The sequence below is a fragment of the Oncorhynchus mykiss genome, chromosome 27 (genome assembly GCF_013265735.2).
Source record: "Oncorhynchus mykiss isolate Arlee chromosome 27, USDA_OmykA_1.1, whole genome shotgun sequence".
Classification (NCBI taxonomy): Eukaryota; Metazoa; Chordata; class Actinopteri; order Salmoniformes; family Salmonidae; genus Oncorhynchus; species Oncorhynchus mykiss.
In genome coordinates this window covers 26,367,681-26,391,806 of record NC_048591.1, presented here as the reverse complement: position 1 = coordinate 26,391,806, position 24,126 = coordinate 26,367,681, and the positions used below count along the sequence as shown (strand labels likewise).

At 41.9% G+C, this 24,126-nt stretch overlaps 1 protein-coding gene across 3 annotated transcripts; it reads left to right on the top strand.

Annotated features, from left to right (window-relative positions):
• The first annotated feature begins 2,008 nt into the window (after positions 1 to 2,008).
• Positions 2,009 to 12,415, top strand: LOC110507874 (tsukushin). 3 transcript variants are annotated; one of them, XM_021588257.2, is made up of 3 exons: positions 2,009 to 2,344; positions 2,696 to 2,745; positions 9,389 to 12,415. In XM_021588257.2, exons 2-3 carry the CDS (start codon positions 2,707 to 2,709, stop codon positions 10,442 to 10,444), a joined length of 1,095 nt encoding a protein of 364 aa, XP_021443932.2. In that variant the 5' UTR covers positions 2,009 to 2,344; positions 2,696 to 2,706; the 3' UTR covers positions 10,445 to 12,415. The 3 variants fall into 3 exon arrangements, with proteins under 3 accessions (XP_021443932.2, XP_021443933.2, XP_021443934.2); XM_021588258.2 differs by lacking the exon at positions 2,696 to 2,745 and having other exon boundaries at positions 2,012 to 2,344; XM_021588259.2 differs by lacking the exons at positions 2,009 to 2,344; positions 2,696 to 2,745 and adding an exon at positions 7,960 to 8,299.
• The last annotated feature ends 11,711 nt before the right edge of the window (positions 12,416 to 24,126 follow it).

Here is a 24,126-nt window from a genome sequence, read left to right as displayed (position 1 = left end):
ATACTATGTTTCAAACCATATCAATCTCATGGACCATCAGTCCATAGTTAGGGTGGTTATATACAGTTTAAGTGTGGTTACATTTCTCCAGCCCCATACCTTAGCTGGAGAAACTTTTTTATCATCTGTCTAACAATCAAGCAATCCCCATCCCTACAGATTCTGATAGCAAAACTTTCACCACAGATAGCATAATTAGCTACACAAGGGACTCATTCACTGAACATCGCCTAATAAATGAACAGGATTCCAAAATCACACGGTTCTCTATGGAACTATTCTAACTCTTCCAGCCACTTCACTATTCACTGCCAAATAGAAAGTGACAGATAGGGAGGGATATTGTTTTGGGACTGTTACTGCCAATGTTTTCTGAGGACACAGTCAGCAAACTGTTTGTGGCAACCTTCTAATCTCACCTTCAGCTGTTTATTTTTACAGACCTGAACAAGTACAGTTAGAGGATAGATGTGGCCAGGTTCCCAAATTCTGCTGACAAGACCACTTCTGCGAAAAAAAAGGTAAGCCCACAGTTGAATAAACATATTATTTTCTCTCTCAACTTCAATGTTTTTCATACCTGCCTCTTCATCTGTCTGTAGGTATGTGTGTGTGTGTGTTGGGGCCCACTCTCTGTTATCATACTGTGAAAACAATAAATGTAGCCCAGAACCCCCAGGTGGACAGCGGGGAGCCCAGTATTATGCTGCAGCAGATGTTGATCATCATTTCTCCCACTTGGCCTTCCCATCCCTCTCGCTTCCTCTTAAAGCTTTGTTACTACCCAGAGCAGAGCCCCTGTTGTTTATGTCTACATCAACCATTTGTCAGTTGCTATGGATGGCCTTCATCACCACATTGAGGCTGCAGTAAATATAAAAAACGAAAAGCATGGAATCCATTAGTCTGCATTATTGGGGACATTTGCCATTGCCCAAACTAAACATTTAGCCTTTTATTACTTAGATTTCGTAAAAGCTATCTTATGATTTAGGCTAAAGGCTACATAACATTGTGAAATTCTGTTGAGCATTCCCTTAATAATAGAGAGTTTCTAGAATCTAGATAGCTTACAGTATCTATTATCTATTTGGGGTTTCCTATTTTCCATTTTCATCACCAGCCACATTTTCCCTAAGGTGCGCAAGTACCAAAAAATATTCTCAATTTATTTTAGCCAAAAGGGCTATATTTCCTAAAGTAGAACCCCATCATTGTCCGAGTAAAAACAGGCATCCTATAGAGTACCACAGTATGAGTCATAATACCCATAAAACCTAGCGGTCAATGGGGAAATGGTTCCAATCGTTTTCCCACAATTCTTTACTAGGGGATTTAAAGCACTTCAAATAAGGGCTGTGTTTCGCGTTGGCTTACCCTGCATGATGTTTTGATAACCGTGTAAATCTCTCTAGGACAAGGTGACATTAATCAATATACACACACACACACTAATTAGCTGCTAATGTGGCTATTATAATGAACTACATTTGACAAGATGATCTGGACGAGACTGTCGATTCGAGGCATAGATGATCATCTCTAGATTGACTCTCTGTTAGCTAAATGGAGTAATCAATAAATTGGCTACATTTCTTTAAATGGACAATTCTGTGAACTGTCTTGTGAAAGTTTTTAATTTAAGTAATACCTGTTAGAAAATGTGTCAGCTAGAGATGATGTGCAAGAGCTTGCAGGGATTTGTAGTTTTGCATGTCATCTACTTTTCGAATCAGAGTAAATGGAGCCAAAAATATTGAGAAAAATCACCTTGCCTGAGAGAGATTTGCATGGTTATCAAAACGTCACACCGGGGTAAGAATACACGAAACACAGCCGTTATTTTAAGCGTTTCTAAAATCCCTTTTTGGAAGAATTAATGGTGGAAAAACATTTGGAACAATTTCCCTTTTTGACCCCTAGGTATTATGGGTATTATGACACCTCCACTGTGGGGCTCTATTGCATAACATTCTTCATAGAGTATCTGTAAGTAACAATAGAATCATTTCGTGTCGGTCGCCGAAGCAACAGTCTCGCCGCTAGAGTGCGCCTCTTTCGTGTCCGACTTCAAAGTAATGCTGGCGGAAACCTATCTGGACTTCAGTGCTCTACGAAGAAGTCTGGGGAGTCTCGTCTCGACCTCAACTCAGGATAGATAGTTGCAGCACTGACAGTTAATATAAAACCGCAAGAAATCTCTAATTTGCCTGAACCGCACAATGATATGGGATTTACAAAAATGGGAGCGGAGGTTGAGTCTCTTGCAAGATTCCTTGGCGTGGTGAAGTAAACTGGATTGTCCAGGAGAGCTAACGGTCTAAATTCCTATTTGATGGTAAAGGTATGTCAGAAATGTGTGAGCAAGTTAGAATAGTCCTTGTTATCAACGGTATTTTAAACTTTTCTTTTGATTTCAAGGTTTTTAAGCCTTGGAACGACTGAGGTCAGATCATATTTCTGATTTCTCAGAAAAACTGCGTTCCTCTGATAGGTACAATTTGCACATAATAGCCTATTAGTTAATTACACTTGTAATCATGTACTTAAAACCTTGAAGAATACTTATTCACAGGCCAAACTTGGTTGAGTGATGTGCTTCATGGAAATGTGACAAGTCGAGTGATAATTAACAGAAGAAGGTGGCGGGACTTGGGAGTAGTCTGGTACATATGAAATATGATTCATTTCTCAGGTACCACACGGATGAGTTTGACGGTCTCAGAAAAGTCGGCAGGCTGCAAGGTAAGGCGAGGTTTGCCACGGCTACAGAAAATTTGATCTCCAGCGGCAAACGAAGTCAATTTGCTAGCCTTGTTTTACTCACCGAGGCCAGTTCATATTGCGCTTATACCGTTTATTTTTATTTTTTTGAATGGGCGTTTAGGCAGCCTATGTGGAAATGCATGCATAGGGCATTGAGTCAGACGTTATGAAAAGAATGCAAGCAAGACATTGCCATGGCGATTATTAGTTTTTGAAGAATTCACTCTAAATCTAAGTTTTCATGACTCAAAATAGGTTTAATGTTGAGATAATCGTATGCCATATATATATAATATGTTTTAAACTAAATCATAGTCCAATGACGCCAGGACGCGATATTCCGGCGCCCCATTGTTGCATAGCTAGAGGGCTCAGAGACCACCATCCACGGGGGACTCACCCAATGCCACCCATGCACCCTACTGTGTATTCCTCAATACCAAATGAATGGGGAAAAATAGGCCCATCGAAAATTATGAAATGAGTGTCTGAGATGATCAAATTTGTGCCCATCGTTTCCATTTATTTGGGATTGAGTAATTTAGCTGGATCTTCACAGCAGATGGTATGGAACTCATCTTGAGATAATATCACTTTAAGTCTTGAAATGCTTTGTAAACTTTAACCCTACACTGAAATATAGCCAGTGCAATAGTTCAATCCTATTAATTATGGAAACTGAGGACTTACTTGTTGTCCTGATGAGACTAGCCTATACTGTTTTCTGCACTACTTCAAGCTCACATTAAACCTGGCTCTTCTTAATGTCATGCATTCATTTGGCTTAAATGGATTAGCGTGCCCACACAATCTCTCCTAATTAAATTGCTTGTAGGCTTTGACTTTGGGATTTAGCTGGTAAAATGCACTCTTAGGGAAATAAAGGTGCTATCTGAACCAAAAAGGGTTCTCTTATGAAGACATCCAAATAACCCTTTTGGAACCCTTTTTTTCTGGGAGTGTACTCTCCATCACATGGAGAATGCTTCTGAACTGTGATAGACCTGCTGTCTGAGCTGCAGAGATCAGGTATGAGCAACATTGCAAAGGCCTACTTGGACCTATTCTAATGAGGCCCAAACCATCCTCAGATGCCAGGACATCAAATGACACTGGAAAATGGCCGAAAATGCAATAAAACATAATTCCCAGTTCCCACATAGCTTAGCATTACCTCACATGTTGAGCGTTAAAGAATACGGGAAGTCAGATGAAATGTATATGGGGTCTTTTGAGGATATAAGCATGTTGAAAGACAAGATCCTAAAAGTGAGATGTTTGTGGCCTACAATTTCCCCTGAGGAGAGTTGAGGTGCTTACAGCCGTAGTTGTCAAGTAATTATAGTGTGCTGATTGTAAGTCTGGGCTAACAGCCATTTACTGTTTGCTGTAATTTATTGGTGAAAGGATGAGAGGAACACCTGGTGTGGAGAAGTTCAATGTCCCCAGTAAAAGAGCAGCAGATGTATTCATGGACAACATACTTGGACAATGAAGAGAGAGGGAAAATACACTAGCTAGCACCAATGTAGTAGACTAGACTTCTGAACTAAATGAGCACTTCGTTTTAGCCACAGATTCCCACTGCATGGCTTTAGACTGCCCCTCTGTGTTCTAATTAAGTCACTCAAATAACATTTTATTGGTCACATACACATTTTAGCAGATGTTATTGCGGGTGTAGCGAAATGCTTGTGCTTCTAGCTCCGACAGTGCAGCAGTATCTAACATTTTCACAACATATACCCAATACACACACTTCTAAGTAAGGAATGACATTAAGAATATATACATCTATGGACAAGCCATGTCATAGCGGCAGGGTGTAGTCCATGTCTGGGGAGAATGCAGGCTTGTAAACGTGGGATGGGAGGATGATTCCCTGTCGAAGTAATTGTTTTTATTAAAATGGAAACAAATGAGTAGTAAAAGTTCATCTAGTATTGTGAAAACAAAACCTTATTAAAGATATCTTGGATTTGTGGCAAGCAGAAGCACAATACATTTATTGCTCTTGTTTAATGGGGAAATACTCACTCACCGTCATTTGATATCTTCTACTTATTTTGTCTATCTGCCCAATCTTGTATGGTAGGGGGGACTCCGGCTTTGAGTCAACAAATCCAAATAAAACACATTCTCTCTTTCACACACTGAGGACAGAGTGGCTCAACTCATGACGGGGAAGCTGAGCTATTTATACTGAACATAAATGTAAACGCAACATGTAAAGTCTTGGTCTCATGTTTCATGAGCTGAAACAAAATATCCGAGAAATGTTCCTTACGCACAAAAAGCTTATTTCTCTCAAATGTTGTGCACACATCCCTGTTAGTGAGGATTTCCCCTTTGCCAAAATAATCCATCATGTGTGGCATATCAAGAAGCTGCTTAGAGTGTTGGGCCAGTAACCGAAAGGTTGCTGGATCGAATCCCCAAACTTACAAGGTAAAAGTACGTCGTTCTGCCCCTGAACAAGGCAGTTAACCCACTGTTCCCCGGTAGACCGTCATTGTAAAGAATAATTTGTTCTTAACTGACTTGCCTAGTTAAATAAAGACTCAATTAAACAGCAAGATCATTACACAGATGCACATTGTGCTGGGGACAACAAAAGGCAACTCTAAAATGTGCTGTTTTGCCACACAACACAATGCCACAGATGTCTCAAGTTTTGAGGGATTGTGCAATTGGCATGCTGACTGCAGGAATTTCCACCAGAGCTGTTGACAGAGATTTTAATGTTAATTTCCTTACCATAAGCCTAAAACATCATTTTAGAGAATTTGGCAGTACGTCCAACCGGCCTCACAACCGCAGACCATGTGTAACCACGCCAGCCCAGGACTTCCACATCCGGCTTCTTCATCTGCGGGATGGTCTGAGACCATCCACCCAGACAGCTGATGAAACAGGAGTATTTCTGTCTGTAATAAAGCCCTTTTGTGGGGAAGAACTAATTCTGATTGGCTGCTCCCCTGCCCAGTCATGTGAAATCCATAGATTAGGGCCTAATTAATTTATTTCAATTGACTGATTTCCTTATAAGAACTAACTTAGTAAAATTGTTTAAATTATTGGATGTTGTGTTAATATTTTGGTTTAGTATATATGGAAATCCAAGATGGATCTTTGCGGGATGATATTTTGCTACATTACTGAAATGCTGTACAAATTTGCATGATCTTTTTTATTTTTAGATTAATAGAATAAACTGACTCAACCGCCACACAACATGAACAGCTCCAGTTGAGTATATCAGAGTTTCTGGGCAGCTTACCACATCAGTCTTCATGTTGATTCTAAACTATTCCAGATCTCCTTTTTGATTATCCAACATCCTCTGTTACATAATAACCTTCTGTAGCCTTTGCAGGCCATCTAGGATTAACATACCAGATAACTCTTAAAACATTTTTACTGCTGTGGGCTAAATCAGGGTCACACAGTGTTTCTTGGTAGTCTTAAACATCTAATTTGAAACAAAAGTATACACCTCTCACACATGGTTATAGCCTTTAAAAAAAAGAAGACACCTGTACCATGTCAAATATAGTATGTACTGTATTCAATTTTGAGTTTGCATCCCAATATTACACTATATATACTGAACAAAAATATAAACACAACATGCAACATTTTCAAAGATTTGACTGAGTTACAGTTCATATAAGAAAATCAGTTAATTGAAATATGTTCATTAGGCCCTAATCTATGGATTTGCATCTGCATTGTTGGTCACGGATACCTTATTAAAAAAGGTAGGAGCATGGATCAGAAAACCAGTCAGTATCTGGTGTGACCACCATTTGCCTCATGCAGCACGACACATCTCCTTCACATAGTTGATCATGCTGTTGATTGTGGCCTGTGGAATGTTGTCCCACTCCTCTTCAATGGCTGTATTGGAAATTGGCATGAACTGGAACACGATGTCGTACACGACACTCCAGAGCATCCCAAACATGCAGGCCATGGAATAACTGGGAAACGTTGTGAGGCTGGTTGGACGAATTGCCAAATTATCTAAAACCACATTGGAGTATGTGTAACAGTATAATTTTAAACCGTCCCCTCGCCCATACCCGGGCGCGAACCAGGGACCTTCTGCACACATCAAGGTCTCAGAGCAAGTGACGTCACCGATTGAAATGCTATTTAGCGCACACTGCTAACTAAGCTAGCTGTTTCACATCCGTTACACTCACCCCCCTTTTGACCTTCCTCCTTTTTCCACAGCAACCATTGATCCGGGTCAACAGCATCAATGTAACAGTATAATTTTAGACTGTCCCCTCGCCCATACCCGGGCGCGAACCAGGGACCTTCTGCACACATCATCAGTCACCCTCGAAGCATCGTTACCCATCGCTCCACAAAAGCCGCGGCCCTTGCAGAGCAAGGGGAACTACTACTTCAAGGTCTCAGAGCAAGTGACGTCACCGATTGAAACGCTATTTAGCGCACACTGCTAACTAAGCTAGCCGTTTCACATCCATTACATATGCTTATGGTAGAGAAATTAACATTCAATTATCTGTCAACAGTTCTGGTGGAAATTCCTGCGGTCAGCATGCCAATTGCACACTCCCTCAACTTGAGACATCTGTGGCATTGTTGTATGACAAAACTGCACATTTTAGTGGCCTTTTGTCCCCAGCACAAGGTGCACCTATGTAATGATCATGCTGTTTAATCAGATTCTTGATATGCCACACCTGTCAGGTGGATGCATTATCTTGGCTAAGTAATAACCTTCCACCCATGAGGCCACTAGAGGGTAATTTGTCTGCACGAAAGCTTGATGTGATAATCTTCCACAGACTATACAGTACCTAACTTTGGCCCACTGCACAAATTAATGATCAATCCTTCTATGGCTTTTCTGCTGGGTCATGCTTGGGTATACACCTCCTGACCAATGACCGGTTGTTATACAACTACAATTGTTAAAGCAGCAATGAGCCGTTTAAACAATATCAAAGTGTCCTCCCCACCACTGTTTCGGTAAAAAGCGGTTGGGACGGGGCTAGACATTTTTTTCCACTCTCAAATTCAAAGACTAAGCTATAGATGTTAGGACAGACCATCCATGATATCAAAATGATAGTTTTACCCATGTTTTTAGGCAATGCAGTGTTTGTTTACATTTACTTTGTTTACAAACATTGGATTAAAACAAGCTTATATTTTGGGTTCTGATGGGGTACAACAGTTGAACTTAGCTCATGAGGCATTTCCAAGTTATGTTCTTTTAAATACTCAATGGGTACATATCATTAATTTCTAAGTAAAACTGCTGATTGCCCCTTTAACCTTTGCCCAATTTCCATTTGTTGCGTGTGGGTACTCTGCTTTGCTCATTATGCCAGTGTTGCTGCCAAGTGCACTAATAGGTTTAAGAGCAGATCATTTACCTCCACAAAGGACGTGGGTTAGGGAACAAAAGTCCTGTGAAACCACCAGCCTTCTTCTCAGTCAGATATCTAGCGCTGTGGAGTGAACAGGAAACTAGCGACAACAGAAAATAGAGGTATGAAGTGCATGTTCTGTTTTAGTTATTGCTTGGTTATTAAACTTATTTAAATGTTTTCAAGGTTAACTGTTTTGTCCGACATTCCATTGTTATTTTCGATACTGCGTGCCATTTGACACACAGTACTTAAATGTGAACTTTCTAATGAGTAGCTACTGGTGTCTCAGACATCTTAATACAGAACTGTCTGCTTGGAGGAGACTGATGACATTTCCTTCTTCCCAGTGTAAGCACCTTTAGAGATGAGACACAGATATTATAAGGACCTTGAGCGATGATGTCTCCTTTTGCATCCTCACAACCATGAATAGTTTGTGTTGTAAACTAAGAAAAAGAAGTGGGAATGAGCTCTTTGATCAAGAAAATGAGGTCAAATCCATTGGGAGCCCAAAGAAAAGAGAAATTAGGGCTGTTGGTGTGTGTTGCAAGGAAAGCTTGAAGTGTTTCCGGTAACAGGTGGCATTTTGAAAGGGAAAATCTCTAAATTTGAGTTTTCTAACACTACATTTACTGTCTGTTCCGAGAGTAATCTTTGTTACGTTGTTCAGAGAAGCGGCTTGAGGGAAGGAATACTGCTAACGTGTGTCTACTAAATAAACAATAAATGAGTCACTTATGGCCATTACCACATTTGTCATATTTATTTTGTATTTAATGCGTATGTAGAGATTATATTTATGCATGATGTGTTTAACGCTAGCTGTATGTATTTATATCCTTAATGTATCCCTGTAATGGAGTGCATATCATTGTGACTCACAGAGATTTTTTACTCCCTGTAGTGTCTATGGAGTCCCAATCTCCTCTAGTTTATCAGGATGTTGCTCTGTTCACTGGATGATGCAGAGTGCTGTTAATGACCCATATACTGTATTTGTTTATTTTGAGGCAATGAGAATAATATCCAATTAGTTGTTTCTTTTCATTTGAAAGAATGGAAGACATTAGACTACTAGTCACGTAATCCATGTATCTCTCCATTGACCTTTTCTCAGATATCTGCTAGTCACTACAATATATAATTTGTTTTTAGCCCAAACATACATTAGATGTAACATCTTTGTTTTGTATTTGTGTCCCCTACAGAGCACGATGTCGTTCCCCCTATGTGTTAGTCTGTGGATGCTCCTGGCTGTTCACTGCCAAGCTGGAGCTGTGAAGAACTGCCACCCAAGCTGCCACTGTGAGGTGGAGAGCTTTGGCTTGTTCGACAGCTTCAGCCTGACCAGGGTGGATTGCAGGGGAGTGGGCACCAGTCCCATCCCCATCCCCCTGGACACTGCCCACCTGGACTTGTCCTCCAACTCCATGTCCCTGCTGACCGACACTATGCTCTCTGGACCTGGCTATACCACCTTGGTCAGCCTGGACCTCAGCAACAATCGCATATCCATGGTCAGCCCCAAGGCCCTGTCCAGGCTGCGCTACCTGGAGTCTCTGGACCTCAGCCACAACTCCCTGGAGGGCCTGGATGAGGGCTGCTTCTCTGGCCTCCCTCTGGCTGAGGTTGATCTCAGCCACAACCACTTCCGGGAGTTTGACCTCGACATGTTCATCACTAAAGGTCATGGAGAGCCAATCAACGTGGATCTGTCCCACAACCAGCTGACGGTGGTCTCCAGGAGTTCCTCTAGGAGCCCCTTGCTACATGTCCAGAGCCTGACTCTAGCAGCCAATCAGCTGAGGGCCGTGCCTAAGCTCAAAGGCATCCCGTTGAGGGACCTAAGCTTGGATGGGAACAGTATCTCACACGTTGAGGAGGGGGCCTTTGAGGACCTCAAGGACCTGGTTCACCTATCCCTCAGTGGGCTTCCTGAGCTCTTTGACATCCAGCCTAACAGTTTCAGAGGCCTTCAGAACCTTCAGGTCTTGGACCTGTCCAACAACGCCAAGCTAAAAGCACTCAGCCCAGCTGTGTTCAGTGGACTTGTGTCTCTACAGGAGCTCAATCTGTCCAACTCTGGAGTAACGTCATTGCCAAATAACATGCTAAGTCACTTGCCAAGCATCAAGAGTATTACCCTGGGCCAGAATATCCATTGTTGGAGGGCTCAAAAGCAGGGCCAGTTTCACAGGCAGCTTGGACAGGAACAGAAACATGACGAGGTGCTAACCTGTGACGTTAAAGGCATTGTGTCGTGATTGTGTTGGGATTATTGCCTTCAGTATGGACATCTAACTAGCACATTAGTGCTAAAACTGTGCCTTATATCACTATATGCAAAGAACACTTTTTGTTATTGCCGCCAAACATGATAATTACTATTTGAACAGTTTTGTTTAAATTTAAATTAAATTTGTTTTGCTTTTATTCCAAAGGCCTGAGATATTTATTTCAATCCACTGTTGATACACTATCATGTCATGCTTGCTATGCATAAATCATGTATTTCAATTACAGTAATATCCATCCATGCTATTACTAGCTTGTTATCTTCAAACCATTTAGCTTTTCCTCTTCCAATTTTTAAGGAGATTTTAGGATCTGGAACTAAAAAAAGATGCACGTTACTGTGCAAGGACCACTCTTATGTCAGACCAAAAGGTAAACATCTTATGTAGAGTATGTAGTTATGTATGTCTAGCATAGGAGGCTGGTGGGAGGAGCTATAGGAGGACAGGCTCATTGTAATGTCTGACGTTGAAAATATGGAATGTTATCAAACACATCAAACATATGGAAAGCACATGTTTGACCACGTTCCATTGATTCCAATCCAGCCATTACAATGAGCCTGTCCTCCTATAGCTCCTCCCACCAGCCTCCTCGGATGTCTAGTTATCATTTCAATCAGATATTATTGTGGACAAATTCTCCTGTTATCTTCCTCAGTCATGTTTACATGGCCTAAGACCTGGAAGCCAACATCGCCTGTTCTGTTTCAAAGAGCTGTTACACAACGGGTTGAAATGTGATCTGAACAAATCAATGCAGAAACAAATTCTTGAACGTCACCTAGGGGATTTTCGCTGCTCTGTTATTGAATCAGTTTCCCATGACCGTGACCATTTATTTCGAAACATAAAATTGGCTTCCGGCAGTTTATTAGACACAGACATGTTTCATCCTGTATTTTCTTATCTCTTCTGACAGAAGTGTGTTTTAACTGAAACACTATATGTGATGTATTTGATGCATTGTATTATTCACCCTACTTTGAAATGTTATAAATGTCACAGCTATTCTACAGCATCAACTTTGGATCTACATTGGCCAAAATCCTTCAGATATTCTGTGCAACAACAACTGCATGTTTGAACACCTGCCTTGGTTGCTATTCCTGTGGTATAATATGGACGGAAAGAGACATAACTGCATGTTTGAACACCTGCCTTGGTTGCTATTCCTGTGGTATAATATGGACGGAAAGAGACATAACTGCACTTGAACTGTTTTGAATGTTAAACATCTGCTTAAAGATGTTTTATATTTCTTTATTAATAGTGTATACACTTAGTGTACAAAACATTAAGAACACCTTCCTAATATTGAATTTCACCCCTGAGAACAGTCTCAATTCGTCAGGTCATGGACACTACAAGGTGTCCAAAGCGTTCCCCAGGGATGCTGGCCCATGTTGACTCCAATGCTTCCCACACATGTCAAGTTGGCTCAATGTCCTTTGGGTGGTGGACCATTCTGATACACATGGGAAACTGTTGAGCGTGAAAAACTCAGAAGCAGTGCAGCTCTTGACACTGAAATGTTTTGTTCTGCCCATTCACCCTCTAAATGGCACATGTACACAATCCATGTCTCAAGGCTTAACAATCCTTCTTTAACCTGTCTCCTCCCCTTCATCTACACTGATTAGAAGTGGATTTAACTGGTGACATCAATAAGGGATCATAGCTTTCACCTGGATTCACCTGGTCAGTCTGTCATGGAAAGAGCAAGTGTTCTTAATGTTTTGTACATTCGGTGTATAACTTTGTATAGATGTGTAGAATAATCCATCTATTTTACATCTGTGTACTTTACATAAATGTATTAACTTTTAATTATTTTTTTAACTTTGTTTGCTACCCTGTCCCCAACAGCCTGTGGCATTCCACAATTGCTTGGTGTGTCTGTATTTGAAAATATATAAATTGTCTGGGTTTCAACGCACACCACACTGTTGTCACTCCAAGAGGGTTTCACAATTTCACAGAATTCCCTGTATTCATGTGATTTCATTTTGTCTGCTGTACTGACTCACAGGGTGTGTCCTGTAACAATAGCACTTATGTCTTCCTCAGTGCCTAGCGCAGCACTATATTTACTTTCACAAGCTGCCTAACATCCTTCCTTTATTTACTTGAAACTCCCCCTGTAAAGGCACCCACACTAGTGAGTGGTCTCGAGAGGTCCTTAAACAGAAGCAGTCAGAGACACTAGTTCCAGGCAGGGAACCATGATACTGTGGACTGATGTATGAAGTCTGTGAGAGGAAAAGAGAAAGGGAGAGGGAACGGAGGAGAACGGCCTGACTTTGTGTAATGGCGGCTGGCTGTAACTCCACAGATCTCTGTGCTCTGAGAGTGTTCCATTGTGTGCTCCTCCTTAAAGACACAGAGAGCATTCAGATATCCCCTCAGCTCCTTGCAGTGGTTGCCAAAGCACAGTCCTTTGAAATTCTAAGAGACCCGTGTGCCAATGACAGAGCCAAAAGAAGTTTGACTCCACAAAAGAAGGTTTACTCCAGATTACATCTCCTGTATTACAACATCCTGCTCTGGAAAAGTACAGCTTTGTAGGAAAAGCTTGCTATGATTTTGCTTCAGTTTATACTCTTTTAGATATATTTTGCCAACCAAGGAGGGAGAGAGAGAGAAGAAGAGCAAATGTGATTTTCTGAGAGTTTGGCCCTCTGCGGATGGCCCCATTTAGTAAACCTCTTCCAGATGTCTGGGCCGTTTGTCCATCTCCTGGAGAGCAGGAATTTGGAGGCGGGGTGGCTGGAGGGCTGTCAATCACAGCTACCTCCCCCAGGTCAGCCTGCCAGGATCAACCTGAATGGTGTTAAATTACAAAAAACATTTGCAATCCAAATACAACTAATCAGTTTAGCATAAGAGAGTCACAAAGGAGTCTTGAACCTTTCTTTACCATTTGTGTCCATGTTTGTAATCCAGTGACTCAATTTGCTGAGTACCTTGGTTGTTACTTTATCTTTGGTTTTGAAATATAAAGATACCGACATGTCTCTCCAGGGCAATATAAAAGGTTCAGGTATATGAGGGGTCATGACACTCAGAGCTACTGTATCAGGGTAGCCCAATAGAGCACAGATCAGTGAGCCAAAGGCTCAACTCTGCTGGGGAGTTTTAATGCAGCAGTGATTTGCTTACTGAACCCTCTGGAGACATGTTCAACATCCCCAGGCCACTTCATAATGGATTATAAAATATAAGATACACACAGCTGGCCATTTGCTTCATGCATTATGGATTCACTGGCTGAGAAAAATCAATGCTTCCCAGTAAATGTGAAGATTTTCATTACACTTTCTATGACAATGTGTCTTCATCTGACAACTAGAGTAACATAATGTGGAATTCACAGAAAATGGTCATACTATAACCTGGATGTCTAAGAGTAGTTGCTACTGTAGCAGATAGCTACTTAGCAATCGGCATACATACAATATATCATATTAGCATTTGTATTGCACTGAACTAATGTTATGTTTTGGCAAAATATATTTTAAAGACCACAGCAGCACCCTTACCAATAGCCCAGTTATCTACAGAATCTCTTTGCCTTTGGATTTGGCCTGATTATAACAAATGTTTTTTATTTCATCTTTATTTAGCTAGGCAAGTCAGTTAAAAACAAGTTCTTATTTACAATGAGGGCCTAACCCGAACGACGCTGGGCCAATTGTCCGCCGCCCTTTGGGACTTCCAATCACAGCCGGATGTGATACAGCCTGGATGAGGATTTTGATTGGCCGGTCACCTGAGAGTAGGAAGTTATACCGTGGGGCAAAAAAGTATTTAGTCAGCCACCAATTGTGCAAGATCTCACACTTAAAAAGATGAGAGAGGCCTGTAATTTTCATCATAGGTACACTTCAACTATGACAGACAAAATGAGAAAAAAATCCAGAAAATCACATTGTAGGATTTTTAATGAATTTATTTGCAAATTATGGTGGAAAATAAGTATTTGGTCAATAACAAAAGTTTATCTCAATACTTTGTTATATACCCTTTGTTGGCAATGACAGGTTGAACGTTTTCTGTAAGTCTTCAAACCTGCTTCTACACCTGCTTTGCTTGCTGTTTGGGGTTTTAGGCTGGGTTTCTGTACAGCACTTTGAGATATCAGCTGATGTACGAAGGGCTATATAAATAAATTTGATTTGATTTGATTTTGATTTTGATTCACAAGGTTTTCACACACTGTTGCTGGATTTTGGCCCATTCCTCCATGCAGATCTCCTCTAGAGCAGTGGTGTTTTGGGGCTGTTGCTGGGCAACACAGACTTTCAACTCCCTCCAAAGATGTTCTATGGGGTTGAGATCTGGAGACTGGCTAGGCCACTCCAGGACCTTGAAATGCTTCTTACGAAGCCACCCCTTCGTTGCCCGGGCGGTGTGTTTGGGATCATTGTCATGCTGAAAGACCCAGCCACGTTTCATCTTCAATGCCCTTGCTGATGGAAGGAGGTTTTCACTCAAAATCTCACGATACATGGCCCCATTCATTCTTTCCTTTACATGGATCAGTCGTACTGGTCCCTTTGCAGAAAAACAGCCCCAAAGCATGATGTTTCCACCCCCATGCTTCACAGTAGGTATGGTGTTCTTTGGATGCAACTCAGTATTCTTTGTCCTCCAAACACAACGAGTTGAGTTTTTACCAAAAAGTTATATTTTACTTTCATCTGACCATACGACATTCTCCCACTCTTCTTCTGGATCATCCAAATGCTCTCTAGCAAACTTCAGACGGGCCTGGACATGTACTGGCTTAAGCAGGGGGACACGTCTGGCACTGCAGGATTTGAGTCCCAGGCCGCGTAGTGTGTTACTGATGGTAGGCTTTGTTACTTTGGTCCCAGCTCTCTGCAGGTCATTCACTAGGTCCCCCCGTGTGGTTCTGGGATTTTTGCTCACCGTTCTTGTGATCATTTTGACCCCACGGGGTGAGATCTTGCGTGGAGCCCCAGGTTGAGGGAGATTATCAGTGGTCTCGTATGTCTTCCATTTCCTAATAATTGCTCACACAGTTGATTTCGTCATACCAAGCTGCTTACCTATTGCAGATTCAGTCTTCCCAGCCTGGTGCAGATCTACAATTTTGTTTCTGGTGTCCTTTGACAGCTCTTTGGTCTTGGCCATAGTGGAGTTTGGAGTGTGACTGTTTGAGGTTGTGGACAGGTGTCTTTTATACTGATAACAAGTTCAAACAGGTGCCATTAATACAGGTAACGAGTGGAGGACAGAGGAGCCTCTTAAAGAAGAAGTTACAGGTCTGTGAGAGCCAGAAATCTTGATTGTTTGAAGGTGATCAAATACTTATTTTCCACCATAATTTGCAAATAAATTCATTAAAAATCCTACAATGTGGTTTTCTGGATTTATTTTTCTCATTTTGTCTGTCATATGATGAAAATTACAGGCCTCTCTCATCTTTAAGTGGGAGAACTTGCACAATTGGTGGCTGACTAAATACTTTTTTGCCATACTGTACATCTATTGCCAACAAGAGAGGGGACTCCTCAAAAACATGCCACTTCGATACAGCTACAACTGGAAGTGACTTTTCCTCGCAGATTAGTAGAGCATTTTCGCCAACCCTTTCATAACCGTAACCTAATTCTCCTAACCTGCTGTGAAAAAGAGACTTCTGGTGGTAGCTGTATCGAAGTGGCAGGTTTTTAGGGAATCTCAGCAAGAGAGACAGAGAAGCATTCCACAAAGATGGTGGATAACTCAGGCCGTTTACGATTGAAAGAAAATTGTCACAATTCCCGTCTGCTTAAGGGATGGCTCTCCCATAGGCACCAATGCATTAGCAGCTGGGTCTGGTCTGCTTAGTTCATTGACTGTATACGAACCAGAAAAAAGGAGTGATTGAGATCTCGCTTCCTCTTCCGTCTCTAATGTCATGTGAATAGGAAATGTGATGATGTTAAACCCACGGGTAGATCAGATCCAAGGAGCTGGCCTATTAATAATCACACATGAAGTGCCTTCTTTGTTTCGCTTTAGCCCATGTGTTGATGGATGACCCCCTTTTTGAATCTCTTAGCCCTACTACAATGACACATACAGTACAGTAGAAGAAGAAACTACAAGAATAAATTTGCCCGTTTATGATTACCTCTGCTGGAGTTGAAAATTGGGGCATGTAAGCCATGAAGGTTTGTTTTCTGTTTCCAGTGAGAGAGCTAAAGCGATACGATCAGAAACACAATCAGCCCGCTCAAGGCTTCAGACATGACTCTAAACAGTCAGTAAATGACCCACTGTAGCAGGTCCTGTGGGGAAATTGGTTACACTGCCCTATTTCATGTAGGATTGTTTATCACCTTTTGTACAATAATACAGCTATAACAAGGGAGGGGAGGTAAAATAGAGGGGAGGAGGATTGGCAAACAAGCTGCAAAAACCTTATTCTCACGGACTGTGGGAATGATACAGCACTCGAGCAGGTGTGTACACATCTCCATCTACCTCTGACCTGCTCATAAGACTTTTATAAGGTAAGGGTTCTTATTATCCTTATTGGTTATTTGGGTTGATTGAAATAGGCCAGAGAGGTAATAATTGTGTCCTCCACGGGCTCCTGTGCCACAGTGGTTTGGCTCTGAGATGTAATTACTACAAAGGGAAGGAGCTTTTGGGGTGTGTAATTAGTTCAGGCATGCAAGACCAGGGTGTCTTTATTAACTTCTCCACGCTCGCTTGAACCGCTATCAGACAGATGCAATCTGACCTTAAAACGGACAGATCCTCTAGAGCAGAGAGTTATTGAAGCAGCTAATTCATTTAGCTCACATAGCTTATTGCTTCATGGTTCACTGTAAACTGCAGGATTTGTCTGGCCTTAGAGGATTGCCGCAGTTCAAGGGAAAAGGATATTTCTTTCCTCATAAAGCTGGGGTTTGTTTAGACAGCACAGGCCAACCTGATATTGTTTGCTGCCTGGCGGGAAACAGTGGGTGAATGAACACAATGTTTAGGGCTTCTATGCAGGGCAACAAAGGGAGCTGACACACTATGTTACGGGTTGTGAGGACGGGCCATTGTCGTGTCAGACAACTACAACAGACTTACTGGGCTTGTGTGTTTTGCTTTCTGGTGTTCATTTCTGTGACATTAGATATAATGTAGGCTATGGTATCCAGTCATCAGTTTACAGACACACTTATCCAGAGCGACTTACAGGAACAATCATTATTAAGTGCCTTGCTCAAGGGCACATCAACAGATGTTTCACCTAGTTGGCTTGGGGATTTGAACCAGCGACCTTTCGGTTACTGGCCCATCGCTCCTAACCGCTGTGCTACCTGCCACTACATGTACATTATTTTGATCATATTTTATTCCAAAATCAAATTGGCTGGAGACCAGTGTTGCATGTTGGAATGCAGCTCACATTGTTAGATACCTCCAATCCAATCTTTGTTATTTGTTTTGTATGGCCTTTATACATAGTTTTGCATAAGAGTACGCAGATGAGAATTAGCCTTCCAAATTCTTAGCCAAAGAGAAATTCACAGGGATTTCAACCACAAATCCCCATGCCAGACACTTACTTTGTATATTTAAAACTTGATTTGCCATTATAGTAAAAGTACTACAATAACTATTGTACGCTAGCCTATGAAGATCCCTCTGATTTGAGTAACTGAGCCAGTGAGACTCACCACTTTGTTAACATTCTGTCCAGGATCATCTCTGATTGATGTGTCTGTGGCGAACATGCAAAGAACGTCAAAGAATGTGTCTTTGAGAGTTTTTAACCAGCGAATCTCCCTTCACTGAAGGTTTTCTTTATCAACCTGAAAGCAGAGTCACTATCAGCAGCCTAAACCAAGCTCTAGCCTTCAAACGGGTACGAACAAACTGGCTGGTATGTAGACTGTTTGGGTATGGTAACCAACCTGTTCTGACCTACTGTTCACAAAAAACTTTAAAAAAGTGAATTTCTGAAGAAACAAATTCATGCAGGATGTTACCATTTGCAAGATGATGGCAGTAGTGTTACGACTTTGAACATGGGCAAATTGGCAAATTAGAATGTTCCTCATGACCCTTTGAGTTTGTTACACAGGTGACTCATTACTGCCTGTGATCAAATAATAATGTATTGATGCATGATAAAGCAGAACTGATAACGTAGATGTATTAAAATAATCCACTTTTCCTCTGAATGAGATGTCTGTAATACTCTCTTAAGTTCAAGTCAAAAGTCAAAGCCCTATTTTGGGGAAAGAAATGTCATGTACAACTCACAATGTCTCTTTTCTGGCTCTTCTCTATGGGTCTTATTCAGGGACAGCGTTTAACATTGCTGTTAGAATTTCCTTCCAACTGCCTCCAGAGAGCATGACCTGTCCAGCTGGCTGGGCTGGGCCTGATGGGAAAGAGAGCTATTGGCTCTGTCAGCATCATATTAGAATTAACTGTTCATTGACTACAGCTCAGCGATCAACACCATAGTGCCCACAAAGCTCATCACTAAGCTAAGGACCCTGGAACTAAACACCTCCCTCTGCAACTGGATCCTGGACTTCTGACGGGCCGCCCCCAGGTGGTAAGGGTAGGGAACAACACATATGCCACGCTGATCCTTAACACTGGGGCCCCTCAGGGATGCGTGGTTAGTCCTCTCCTGTACTCCCTTTTCACCCACGACTGTGTGGCCAAGCACGACTCCAACACCATCATTAAGTTTGCTGACAACACAACAGTGATCTGATCACTGACAACGATGAGACAGCCTATAGGGAGGAGGTCTAAAGACCTGGCAGTGTGGTGCCAGGACAACAACCTCTCTCTCAATGTAATCAAGACAAAGGAGCCGACAGTGGACTACAGGAAAAGGATGTCCGAACAGGCGCCCCATTGACATCAATGGGACTGAAGTGGAGCGGATCGAGAGTTTCAAGTTCCTTGGTGTCCACATCACCAACAAACTATCATGGTCCAAACACATCAAGACAGTTGTGAAGAGGGCACGGCAGCACCTTTTCTCCCTCAGGAGACTGGAGAGATTTGACATGGGTCCTCAAAAAGTTCTGCAGCTGCACCATTGAGAGCAACACTGGTTTAATCACAGCTTGGTAAGGCAACTTCTCAGCATCTGACTGTAAGGCGCTACAGAGGGTAGTGCATATGGCCCAGTACATCACTGGGGCCAAGCTTCCTTGCCATCCAGGACCTATATACTAGGTCAGAGGAAGGCCCAAAAAATTGTCAAAGACTCTAGTCCCCAAGTCATAGACTGTTCTCTCAGCTAGCGCATGGCAAGCGGTACCGGAGAGCCAAGTCTAGGACCAAAAGGATCCTTAACAGCTTCTACCCCCAAGCCATAAGACTTCTGAACAACTAATCCAATGGCCAACCGACTATCAACATTGACATTACTTTACAAATTATCTCGACTATCCTATACCCCCGCACACTGACTCAGTACCATTTAAAAAAATTTAAAAAAACATTTGTCACAATTGATGCAGGGAAGGGCTGCTGTCTTATCGGCTCTCACCCAACCATGCTATTTTGTTAGTTTTTTTGCATTGTTCGTCTCTTATGACTGAAAAGAGCTTCTAGACATCAGAACTGTGATTGCTCACCTCAAACTGGATGAAGAGTTCTTCTTCAATGAGTCAAACGGGGGGGATATACTACTACAGACACCCGACCAGGCCCAGATCGCCGTGATTCGCTGGAGAAGGAAACTGAGATTTTGTGGAAAAAGATCAGGGTGCCTTGTGAAGACGAGCGACGAGTGGCTAATCTGCCCTTGCCTTCCATCTTGCTAGCTAATATTAATTCGCTGGAAAAAAATGGGACGAGCTGAAAGCACACATTTCCCGCATTAAACACTGTAATATTGTATGTTTCACCGAGTCGTGGCAGAACGACGACATTAAGAACATACAGCTGGTGGGTTATACACTCCATCGGCAGGACAGAACAGCAGCCTCTGGTAAGACACAGGGCGGGGGCCTATGCATATACAGTGGGTCTACAATTGTGTTTCTGGTGTCCTTTGACAGCTCTTTGGTCTTGGCCATAGTGGAGTTTGGAGTGTGACTGTTTGAGGTTGTGGACAGGTGACTTTTATACTGATAACAAGTTCAAACAGGTGCCATTAATACAGGTAACGAGTGGAGGACAGAGGAGCCTCTTAAAGAACAAGTTACAGGTCTGTGAGACCCAGAAATCTTGCTTGTTTGTAGGTGACCAAATACTTATTTTCCACCATAATTTGTAAATAACTTCATTAAAAATCCTACAATGTGATTTTCTGGATTTTTTTTTCTCATTTTGTCTGTCATAGTTGAAGTGTACCTATGATGAAAATTACAGGCCTCTCTCATCTTTTTAAGTGGGAGAACTTGCACAATTGGTGGCTGACTAAACACTTTTTTGCCCCACTGTATGTGAACAACAGCTGGTGCACGATATCTAAGGAAGTCTCTGGGTTTTGCTCGCCTGAGGTAGAGTATCTCACGATAAGCTGTAGACCACACTATATACCTAGACTTTTCATCTTTATTTTCCATAGCTGTCTACATACCATCACAGACCGATGCTGGCACTAAAACCATACTCAATGAGCTGTATACCACCATAAGCAAACAGGGAAATGCTCTTCCAGAGGCGGCACTCCTAGTGGCTGGGGACTTTAACGCAGGGAAACCTAAATCAGTTTAACCTCATTTCTATCAGCATGTTAAATGTCCAACTAGAGGAAAAAAAAATCTAGACCACCTTTACTCCACACACAGAGACACGTACAAACCTCTAGACCACCTTTACTCCACACACAGAGACACGTACAAACCTCTAGACCACCTTTACTCCACACACAGAGACACGTACAAACCTCTAGACCACCTTTACTCCACACACAGAGACACGTACAAACCTCTAGACCACCTTTACTCCACACACAGAGACACGTACAAACCTCTAGACCACCTTTACTCCACACACAGAGACACGTACAAACCTCTAGACCACCTTTACTCCACACACAGAGACACGTACAAACCTCTAGACCACCTTTACTCCACACACAGAGACACGTACAAACCTCTAGACCACCTTTACTCCACACACAGAGACACGTACAAACCTCTAGACCACCTTTACTCCACACACAGAGACACGTACAAACCTCTAGACCACCTTTACTCCACACACAGAGACACGTACAAACCTCTAGACCACCTTTACTCCACACACAGAGACACGTACAAACCTCTAGACCACCTTTACTCCACACACAGAGACACGTACAAACCTCTAGACCACCTTTACTCCACACACAGAGACACGTACAAAGCTTTCCCTTGCCCTCCATTTGGCAAAACGGATCATAATTCTATCCTCCTGATTCCTGCTTACAAGCAAAAATTAAAGCAGGAAGCACCAGTGACTCGGTCTATAAAAAAAGTAATCCTTGGTGTACACATCACAGACAGGTCCACCTGCACAGACAGTGATGTGAAGGTGCAACACCGCCTCTACAACCTCAGGAGGCTGATCCAGAGCGACTTAAAGTAGTGAGTGCATAAATGTTTGTACTTGTAATCCGGCAGGCTTTATTCAAATAAATGTTTTAAATATTTTTATTTATTTAACTAGGCAAGTCAGTTAAGAACAAATTCTTATTTACAATGATGGCCTAGGAACAGTGGATTAACTGCCTTGTTCAGGGGCAGAACGACAGATTTTTACCTTGTCAGCTCAGGGATTCAATCTAGGAACGTTTCGGTTACTGGTCCAACACTCTAATCACTAGGCTACCTACCACCCCAGGTACAGTGCCTTGCGAAAGTATTCGGCCCCCTTGAACTTTGCGACCTTTTGCCACATTTCAGGCTTCAAACATAAAGATATAAAACTGCATTTTTTTGTGAAGTGGGACATAATCATGAAGTGGAACAACATTTATTGGATATTTCAAACTTTTTTAACAAATCAAAAACTGAAAAATTGGGCGTGCAAAATTATTCAGCCCATTTACTTTCAGTGCAGCAAACTCTCTCCAGAAGTTCAGTGAGGATCTCTGAATGATCCAATGTTGACCTAAATGACTAATGATGATAAATACAATCCACCTGTGTGTAATCAAGTCTCCGTATAAATGCACCTGCACTGTGATAGTCTCAGAGGTCTGTTAAAAGCGCAGAGAGCATCATGAAGAACAAGGAACACACCAGGCAGGTCCGAGATACTGTTGTGAAGAAGTTTAAAGCCGAATTTGGATACAAAAAGATTTCCCAAGCTTTAAACATCCCAAGGAGCACTGTGCAAGCGATAATATTGAAATGGAAGGACTATCAGACCACTGCAAATCTACCAAGATCTGGCCGTCCCTCTAAACTTTCAGCTCATACAAGGAGAAGACTGATCAGAGATGCAGCCAAGAGGCCCATGATCACTCTGGATGAACTGCAGAGATCTACAGCTGAGGTGGGAGACTCTGTCCATAGGACAACAATCAGTCATATATTGCACAAATCTGGCCTTTATGGAAGAGTGGCAAGAAGAAAGCCATTTCTTAAAGATATCCATAAAAAGTGTTGTTTAAAGTTTGCCACAAGCCACCTGGGAGACACACCAAACATGTGGAAGAAGGTGCTCTGGTCAGATGAAACCAAAATTGAACTTTTTGGCAACAATGCAAAACGTTATGTTTGGCGTAAAAGCAACACAGCTGAACACACCATCCCCACTGTCAAACATGGTGGTGGCAGCATCATGGTTTGGGCCTGCTTTTCTTCAGCAGGGACAGGGAAGATGGTTAAAATTGATGGGAAGATGGATGGAGCCAAATACAGGACCATTCTGGAAGAACCTGATGTAGTCTGCAAAAGACCTGAGACTAGGACGGAGATTTGTCTTCCAACAAGACAATGATCTAAAACATAAAGCAAAATCTACAATGGAATGGTTCAAAAATAAACATGTCCAGGTGATAGAATGGCCAAGTCAAAGTCCAGACCTGAATCCAATCGAGAATCTGTGGAAAGAACTGAAAACTGCTGTTCACAAATGCTCTCCATCTAACCTCACTGAGCTCGAGCTGTTTTGCAAGGAGGAATGGGAAAAAATTTCAGTCTCTCGATGTGCAAAACTGATAGAGACATACCCCAAGCGACTTACAGCTGTAATCGCAGCAAAAGGTGACGCTACAAAGTATTAACTTAAGGGGGCTGAATAATTTTGCACGCCCAATTTTTCAGTTTTTGATTTGTTAAAAAAGTTTGAAATATCCAATAAATGTCGTTCCACTTCATGATTGTGTCCCACTTGTTGTTGATTCTTCACAAAAAAATACAGTTTTATATCTTTATGTTTGAATCCTGAAATGTGGCAAAAGGTCGCAAAGTTCAAGGGGGCCGAATACTTTCGCAAGACACTATATTTAATTCCTGATATGGAACTTGATGTGTGGTGAAAGATTGTTACATAGAAAACACTAAACTACATAGACGACAGAAACATGAACTAAACATGTACTGTATTTTAAGAGGGGGTGATTTAAGAGTTCAGACAAATTGATGACACAAGCGAGTTATGTTATTATGTGGTTGTTATGTTGGTTTGTTGTCTAGGAATTCCTCACACTCAGCCATACCCTC

Bases quoted from the DNA above. Each gene is read 5' to 3' on its own strand.
- LOC110507874 (XM_021588257.2), top strand. From the start codon at position 2,707: ATGAGTTTGACGGTCTCAGAAAAGTCGGCAGGCTGCAAG. The intron at 2,746-9,388 runs GTAAGGCGAGGT...TGTCCCCTACAG, and splicing joins AAAAGTCGGCAGGCTGCAAG to AGCACGATGTCGTTCCCCCT.